The 9478-nt window shown below is 46.3% G+C and overlaps 1 protein-coding gene across 1 annotated transcript; it reads right to left on the bottom strand.

The window, feature by feature from the left end:
* Window positions 1-571: 571 nt before the first annotated feature.
* Window positions 572-8989, bottom strand: LOC100458898 (sperm protein associated with the nucleus on the X chromosome N2). The gene is made up of 2 exons (XM_009235341.3): window positions 8912-8989; window positions 572-775 (listed from the first exon to the last, which is right to left on the bottom strand). The coding sequence occupies exons 1-2, from the start codon at window positions 8987-8989 to the stop codon at window positions 572-574; spliced, it is 282 nt and encodes a 93-aa protein (XP_009233616.3).
* Window positions 8990-9478: the final 489 nt, after the last annotated feature.

Below are 9478 nucleotides of genomic sequence, written 5' to 3' on the forward strand. Positions count from 1 at the left end.
CAGCCTCCCATGTAGCTGGGATTACAGGCACCTGCCACCATGCCCAGCTAATTTTTGTATTTTTTTTTTTTTAGTAGAGACTGGGGTTTGCCATGTTGGACAGGCTGGTCTCGAACTCCTGACCTCAGGTGATCGTCTGCCTCGGCCTCCCAAAGTGCTGGGATTATAGGCATGAGCCACCGCGCCCAGCCAATACAGATCTTTTTAAATGCCCTTCTACACATTCACATGCTCCAAACACCAAGTCCTTTTCTTCCTCTCCTGTTAGATAAAATTTTAAGAAGAAAATTTGTCTCTAGGAATAAGTCCTCCCCCAGGCCTTATTTACAATGTCTGGGTAACTGTCAACCTGTGGGTCTGTCTGCCAACCCTACAGGATCTCATATCCTTCCCTTCTCAAATGCCTACCTCTTCCCTTCCCTTCCTTCCCACCATCAGACAACAGGCAGAGATATACACAGTCATCAGCTCCTCAAACTTGATTTTATTGTAATCCTCGCCATTGGTGGTGAGGATTTGTCCAATTTGGTTTCTCCATGTTTGACTAGTCCTCCCCACCCTCCTGTGAAGATCATTCAGATGAGTCTAGGCCTTCGTCCTCCTCCTCTTGGACAGGATCGATGGAGTTCTCTTGGGACTGGTCATTCTCCAGTTGATTTGAATTTATTTTCTTATGCTTCCTGTAGTAATACACTATTATTGTTAGATATTCTATTGTTTTTGTCTTTTGAAAGCTCTGTTCAGGGGCTGAGACTCTGTTCGGTGCCTCCTGCATCTGGTAAGAAAACAGGCAGAAGCCAGAAAGACATTATTTTGGGTGAATAGGGTAGAGACTGGACAGCACGGGGGGCTTTATGGGAAGGAATGCAGGTTGAGGAAGAGGTTTGTGCCAGAGAAGAACAAGGTAGAATCATAGGGTAGGGATCTATGGGGAAGAAGAAGAGGAGCATGGGTAGGGTCATCTGTTAGTCCAAACTGCATGATTTTGTAAGTTCTTTGCTATTTTGCAGACCTTGGTCAAAGTGAAACATTCCATGGGGGTTCAGGCTGGGAGAAACATCCTGCCTAACCACCTGACCACAAGGTAGACAAAGGCTCAACTAAAGAAACATCCCTATCATATCTTGCTTGGCAAAGTTCTAAGGAACACCACAATGATATTCCACTGGAAAAAGGGCCAAACCACCTGATCATAAGAACATCATATCAATATCCTGCCGGGTAGCATCCCACACTGCCCAGATCCCTCCTGCCCATACCTGTAAGTACCCCAGCCTGTAAGCGGCGGTGGGCTCTGGCATTAAGCTTGTCCTCCACTTCCACAGGTGTCTGTCATATTCCTGTGTTGCTGTTTGAGCTGCCCCCGTGTGTCTTTCTTTCATCCTTGCCTTCCCTTCAAAACCTAACATTTTGGTGCCAAAACCTGGAGTGGTGATTGGGTTCTAATGGGTAAGTTTTCTCTTGCAACCTGGAAAGCAGCAAGCAGCACAAACTAGACCAGGGCCTGCTTCCAAATCCTGAGTGTACTCCCTGTTCCCAGTCCCATTCCCCTTATTCTCTAGTCTTCTCCAGACCTGGGCTAACCTCCAGATATTGATCAAACAATCCACCTTATTTTTTGTTCCTTCTTGTTTCCGGGCACCTGCAACAAGGATCACCCCCATTGCTGGACATCACATCCAACACTGGGCTTCAATTAGTGGGTGAGTCTCCCTCTTCCTCCTTTCCGGATTCCTCTCTATTTCTGCCTATTCTCCAAAAAATTCCAGTGCTGGGTGAGAGGTCTCCCCAGTCACCAGGTGACTGCAGCCTACCTTCTTAGGGTACACCCTCAGAACCTTTGCCACTCTGGCTGCTCCGGCCTCTGGGGAACATGAATAGCTACGGGGCTGCCCCAACTCTCCAGGTCCCTTCTCCCAGGAGGAATCAAGTACTCACTTCCCTATGGGGTATTCACTTCTTTCTGGAGTACTCGCTCCCCCCTGGGGTATTCAGTCCCTTCCAGAGTACTCACTTTCCTCAGGGGTAGTCACTCCCATCCAGAGTATTCACTCCCCTCTTCCAAAAAACAAAACATTCAACTTCCAAATTCAATATAATCTAAAAAACTTTCTTCAATGCAATGGTAAATAATCTGAAGTGCTTTGCTTATCTCCTTTCATGCCTCACTCTCTCTCTCTCTCTCTGCCAATCTTGTTCACCTTTTCAAATCTTCCTCTTCAAGGAGAAACCCCCCAAAATGCCTCTTCCTCTGGACAAGTCTTCTTCCTCTGAATTTCAACCTGGCCAACACACCCCTTCTTCAGTCTCCTGTCCACCACCATTCCCTCCACCTTCTCCTTCAGATCCGGCTCCTCCACCCCCTTACCGTCGCCCTCGATCACCCTTCCTTCTCCACCTCAAACCAGGTCTCACACCCAACCCCCTTTCTCTAGAAACCAGGCACATGTCCAAAGGCCTTCCAAAGTCCTTCCATTGCAGGAGGTTGCAAGGGCTAAAGGCATAATCTGAATTCAAGTTCCCTTCTCTCTAGCGGACTTTTCCCATATAGAAAAGAGACTTGACTCCTTTTCAATGAATCCTACCTCCTTCCACAAGGAATTTTTGTACTTCCCTAAATCTTATGACCTTACCTGGCATGACATATATGTCATCCTCTCCTCTACCCTCACCCTGGAGGACAGGGAACACATCTTTATGGGTGCCCAGGCCCATGAGAACACCCTCCACCAACAAGATGCTGCTCATAATCCAATAGGGACCCTAGCTGTCCCCAGAAGTGACCCCAGTTGGAATTATCAGGCAACTTCCGTAGACAGAGAGAAATCAGGCCATATGATATCATGCTTTCTAGCTGGCATAAATAAAGCTGTCCCTGCTCGTTTCCTCTCCTGCCTTTCAAAAGTCACAACTAAATATGCCACCTTAAGCCCTAATACCAATAAGGGCAAAATCTACCTCCATTTATACTTTATCTCCCAGTCAGCCCCAGACATTTGAAAAAAACTTAAAAAACTGGAGGATGGCCCTCAAACCTTCCAAAGAGACTTAATCAAAGTGGCCTTCAAGGTCCATAAGATTAGAGAGGAAGAACTAAAAAATCCAAACCTAGAGAAGGACCAGGCTAAACACCAAATGCTGGTAGCTGCCACTCAACAGGGTTCCCAAGGCCTACAGAATTGCTCAACTTGGCAACAGTCAACTCCAGGAGCCTGTTATAAGTTCGTTTAACAGGGACACTGGGCAAAAGCCTAGCCTAATCCCAGGATACTCTGTAAACCTTGCCCCATCTGTGGTATCAAGCAACACTGGAAGTCAGACTGTGCTCATTGAAACTCTTCATCCTGCTTCACCACCCATACCTGAAGACAGGTGGGGCCTGAAGTCCACTGCCATCACCACCTCGGAACCCAGGGTAATGCTGTCAGTCTCTAGTAAGCCCATGTCTTTCCTATTGGATACTCAATAGGACAACTAGTTACTCGGTTTTACCAGAATATTCTAGACCCTTTTTCAGTTCTTCGATCTCTATTGTGAGAGTCAATAGAATCCCCTGTAGACAGAGACTCGTCCTTTATTATGCAACCTATTCAACAGCCCCCTTCACCCACTCTTTCCTGGTTATCCCTCAGTCCCCTACCCCTATCTTGGGGTGGTACATATTAAGTAAATCCCAGGCCTCCATGCAATGCGGCTCCTATAATTCTACCCCTTTTAGTTTACTCTGCCACCCAAATGCTTCCCCCTCCCCCAACTCATCCTCATTATCCACCCTGTTACCTTCTGTTAATTCTAAAGCTTGGAATGTTTCTAAACCCACAATAGCCACACATCACATCCCAGTTAAAATAACCCTTCAAAACCCCTCAATTTTCCTTTATCAGTCTCAATATCCCCTTAATCCAGCCTTGCTTAGGGGGTCTAAAACCTATTATCTGTAAACTTTTACAAGCTCAAATTCTCAAGCCCGTCAACTCTCTCCACAACACCCCTATTCTGGCTTTCCAAAAGACAGACGGGACTTACCCCTTTGTCTAGGATCTCCAAGTTGTTAACCAGGCAGTGGTACCAATCCATCTAGTGGTCCTCAACCAATATACTCTACTCTACCGTATTGCCCCATCTACCACACACTCCTTTGTATTGAACTAAAAGACAACTATTTCACTATTCCCTTAAATCTGGCTTACCAAAGTCTTTTTGCTTTAACTTGGTCAAATCCTAATACTCCTCTGTATTGAACTAAAAGACGACTATTTCACTATTCCCTTAAATCTGGCTTACCAAAGTCTTTTTGCTTTGACTTGGTCAAATCCTAATACTCACATGTCCCGTACTCTTACAGGACTTACACATGGACTTACACATAGACTGTACTCTTAGAGGGGTTCTGGGATAGGCCCCACCTGTTCAGACAGGCCCTCACCAAGGACCTAGCTGAACTTCCCCTTGCTCCTAGTACCCTCCTTCAATTATGTCAATGACCTCTTTCTCTGTAGCCCCTTCCTTAACCTGTCCATTCAACACACCACTCAGGTTTTAAACTTCCTTCATAATCAAGTATATTGGGCCTAACCCACAAAATCTCAGGTAGCCCAAATCAAAGTTACTTACCTTGGGTTTGTCCTAACCCCTAATTCTCGAGCCATCCCAACCCAATGAAAGGAGCTAATTTGGGACATGCCCCTTCCCCACATGAAAAAAGAACCTCCCCTCCTTCTTGGGCCTTGTGGGATACTTCTGGCTGTGAATTCCCAACTTTGACTTGCTGGCCAAGCCACTATATGTAGCCTCACATGGGCCCATCCTAAAACCCCTAAACCCAGCTTGCCCCATCAACTCCCACTTAAAAACTTAAAAATGCCCTTTTAATGGCCCTAGCACCGGGACTGCCCAACTTCACCAAGCCCTTCACTTTGTATGTACATTCCGACCAAGGCCTTGCCCTTGGACTACTCTGCCAAACATACGGCGACGCCCCACAAGCCATCATGCGCCTCTCAAAACAACTGGACTCTGCCATCCAAGGCTGGTCACTCTGACTAAAAATCTTGGGTGTGGCCACATTGCTGGCCTTAGAGGCACGGAAACTCCCTCTCTACCAACACATTACTATTGCATCTTCCCATTACCTACAGGACCTCATAAACCATCAATCCCTTCTATCCCTCCCACCATCCTGCTTACAGCAGGTACATGCCTTATTCATAGGTAACCTTCTAATCACCTTCCAGAGACATAAAACTCTCAACCCAACCACCCTCCTCCCTGTAAACACTTCCGACTCTAAGCTCTCTCACTCCCGTCTGGACCTCTTAGACTCCCTCTCCTCCCCCTTCCAACACATTTCAGATGCCCCTTTGCAGGGAACCCATACATGGTTAGTTAATGGAAGCTCTTTTAGGGAGCCATGTCCAGCAGCTGGCTATTCCATCATTGCTGAACATAAACTCCTAGAATCCAATCCCCTCCCACCCCATGCTACCTCTCAACAGGCAAAGCTAGTTGCCCTAACTAGGGCCCTCACCCTAGCAAAGGGAAAGAGGGTCAACATTTACACCAATTCCAAATATGCATACCATATCCTACAGTCTCATGCCTTCACCTGGCAGGAACAGGATTTCCCTAACTACAAAAGGAACTCCCATAAGAAATGGCAAACTTATACATAAGCTGCTGGGGGTGGATAAACTACCACTAAAGGCCACCATTATCCATTGCAAGGGACACCGAAAGGCTGCAGATGCCATAACCGAGAAAAACTTTTCAACAAATTCGGCAGCCTGGCAGGCAGCCCTTAAAACCCCATCGTTATTGCTCATTTTTTCCCAGCATATGCCCTGTATATACCCAGCAGGAACAAACCCCACTTGCCCGGACTGGCGCCATTCAGGAAAAAATGGTTCCACCTCAATGATAAAAGTGTCTTGCCCAAGTTTTAAAAACTATCTGTACTTTTATATGTGCACAACCATTTCTATGCCAGTTACTGCCCCTACTCCAGTTTTTAGAAACTTATATATATTCTTCCGCCATGGCTGCCCATCTCAAAGATATTACTAAGGCATGTTCCCTTTGCACTCAAACTTCCCCTCAGGAAGCTCTCAAACCATCTCCTTTCCCACACACCAGACCTGAGGACACTTACCAGGGCAGGACTAGCAAATCAACATCACTCACATGCCCCCCAGAAAGTGATTCCTGTACATTCTAACAATAGTAGATACATTCTCTGGATGGATAAAAGCTTTTCCTACCACCACCAAAAAGGCACACCCCATCGCTTCTATTCTCTCCACCCATATTATCCACTGGTTTAAACTCCCCTCTTGCATCTAGTCAGACAATGGACCAATTTGTTTCACAGTTTAACCAACAGCTGGTAAAGGCTGTAAACATTAAATCGGCTTTGCATATTCCTTACCACTCCCAATCTTCAGGAAAAATTTTATAAAAAACAACAACTAACCAAACTCTCCCTAAAGGTTAAAATGGCCTGGACTTCACTTCTCCCATTGTTCCTCATGCGTTTATGAGTCATTTCCCAAAAGCGCTCAGCCTAAGCCCATTTAAACTCATGTACAAATGCCCTTTTATCCTCCAAAATCTCCCTGTATTTTCTCCCCCTTCTATATGGAATACTTGGCCGGCGTTACACCTCACCCAACATCTAATAAGACAGTACACAAATGTTTACTTGACCCAGCCTAAAAGTCCATCCTCAAAACACTCCTCCCTGTCCCTACAACCAGGGGACTGGGTCTGAATCACAGACTAATCCTCCTCCCCTCACCAACCTAAGTGGAGGAGTTCTCACCAGGTTATCCTAACTACTCACACAACGCCAAAGCTAACATCCTTTCCACACTGAATGCACCATTTCAAACTAAAAAGAGCACCAGATCCACATCTAGAAATTTGTTCACCCCCAAATTATTCTCCTTCCCTCACAGGACCAACCTCACTGTACTTAACAAGAATTCTAGAAGTTGCCAATCCAGAACACCTTAGTCCATAACACTCTCCGTCTCCAATTTCCAATCTTTTATCTCCTACTTTATTTCAGATCTTTCCTGGTTTCCCTTCCCCATGTCCCTGAATAGTCCATGCCAATTTGTCACACTAATCCAGGAGGTATGACTTTAGGGCACCTCCAAAATTTCACTCCTACTCAAATCTCCTCTTTCTCCTTTTGTCCTCTTTATCTGTGGGATATTCTAAGTCCCCACCCCGAATGTCTAACAGATGAGCTCCCTGCATCAGCCTCACTGCCTCTTATATCAGTCACACTTCCCTCTTCTTTCCAACCGTTAAATTTATTTGTCCACACATATCCAGTAGTTCAAAGCCCTTCCTGTTAACCTGGCCACATAAACCCGGTCCAAAATAAACCTGCATTTCACCTAATTGACCAATTCATTCCCAAAACCTGTTTATAATCTTGCTCGGCTAATCACCTTTCCCCCCGCAATCCATCAAATCCACCCACACAGTCACACACAGGGCTGTCACCCTCCTTTGCCTCATAGCCTCTTAACTAAAGATGTTACCAGTCGGATTCCATAAAATACCTCTTACCAACCCCTCCCCTCTCTGCCGGAGCCGCTCTCCAAGTATCCAACTCAAGGGCGCTCCCTGGAAAATATCCACAAACAATTCCCTCAACTGCAACCTGTATCCTGCGCTGTCAGGACCGCAATGGCTATTAGTTACAAAAACCCATTTCCCGCTCTCTCTCCAAAACCAAACAGCCTTCACCTCCTCCACCCCCAACATTTCCTATCAGGCCTTCAGAGGGGCTACCCTTGCTGGCAGGTATTCAACTTGGAAAAACATAAAAGTTAAAACAAAGGGTTTGTGCAGAATTCAACCCCCACCTTCTCATGGCTTGCCACCATAACCTACAACTTTTGTCTGTCCACTCCTAGTGTCTTGTTCCTTTGTGCCACAACTCTTATCTCTGCCTACTGGCCAATTGGTCAGGAACATGCACCCTTGTGTTTCAATCTAAACATTAACACTTTGCCTAACAACCAGACCATCCAGGTTCATTTAGTAGCTTCTGTCTCATCTTCCTCCACACACACTAAGCAGGCTCTACTTCTCATTCTAGTGTTAGCAAAACTAAACTTCTGTGCTGCACTCAGAGCTGGCGTAAGCAGGTGGTCCCTTTCTTAGGGCCGTTAATCTTGTTCCTCCTAGTAATACAATTGGCCCGTGTATACTCACCTTCATATCCTGCGTTATTTCCCGAAGGCTAAACTCCCCTCTCCAGGCAGCCACCCAGCAACACACTGATACCATCCTTCTCCTCTGCCAAGTCCGGTACCAGTACCTCCAGGAAAACAACTCTGAAGTCCAACACCCACTGCTTCAAAACCCAAACCCTGATTATAGCTCCCCTATTCAGCAGGAAGCAGCCAGATAATCAACAATGCCCGTCTTCCTTTTATACTAAAGTAGAAGGCAAGAATGTGAGTCCAAACCACCATTTTGTAAGCATCCTGCTATTTTGCAGACCTTAGTCAAAGTGAAACATTCCACGGGGGTTTGGGCCATGAGAAAAATCTTGCCTAATCATCATAACACAAGACGGACAAAGGACCAACTAAAGAAACTTTCCTATCATATCTTGCTGGGCAAAGTTCCAAGAAACACCACAATGACATCCCACAGCCTGATCATAAAAACATCTTATCAATATCCTGCCAGGAAGTAAGCCAAACTGCCCAGGCCCCTTCCACCCATACCTATAAGCACCCCAGCCTGTAAGCAGCGGTGGGCTCTGGCATTAAGCGGGTCGCCCACTTCCACAGGTGTCTGCAGTATTCCTGTGTTGCTGTTTGAGCCACCCCCTCTGTGTGTGTCTTTCTTTCACCCTCACCTTCCCTTCAAAACCTAACAATCTTACCTCATCATTTTTTTTGTTATTGGATTCACAGGGGCTCTTCCTCTTCTCCCCATTGGTGCATGAAGTTGGCTGTTCCATGATTCTGGTTGGTTGTAGAATGTCTGTGGTAGGCTCTTGTAGACTCCAGACTTGCACAGCTATATTGAAGCTTCCCAGGAGGATGTCCCAGAGCTCTTGCCCTCCCTATGTATACCCTCCTAGTGACAAGGCAAAGCCACACCCTTGAGCTTCGTTTGATCATACAGGCAGTGTCCCAGCCAACGGCAGTCCTAGGGTGGCTTAGGCATCACAAAGCACCACTGCTGACCACTCCCTGGGCTTGTGGGGGAGGGGTGACAGGGGTGTAGAGGAAACCAAATGCTGTTGTTGTTTCAGCATCCCCTGAAGATGCATCCCAAATTGATCTGCTGCCGCTCCCCATTTCTCCATGTTTAATGTTCATGGTTCACATGGTAGCAAGAGGATGATTCCTTCAAGCCCTTCCCCACAGTCATTCCTATTAAGTCATTCATTCTTTTGTCTTCCTGCCCTCACCATGACTTAGCATTTTTAGATGTCTCATCTCAA

Source organism: Pongo abelii, chromosome X, assembly GCF_028885655.2.
Source record: "Pongo abelii isolate AG06213 chromosome X, NHGRI_mPonAbe1-v2.0_pri, whole genome shotgun sequence".
NCBI classification, from domain to species: domain Eukaryota; kingdom Metazoa; phylum Chordata; class Mammalia; order Primates; family Hominidae; genus Pongo; species Pongo abelii.

Coding starts and splice junctions, on each gene's coding strand:
- LOC100458898 (XM_009235341.3), bottom strand. CDS start 8,989: ATGGAACAGCCAACTTCATGCACCAATGGGGAGAAGAGGAAGAGCCCC. Junction 776..8,911: donor ATAACAAAAAAAATGATGAG/GTAAGATTGTTA, acceptor TTTTCTTACCAG/ATGCAGGAGGCACCGAACAG.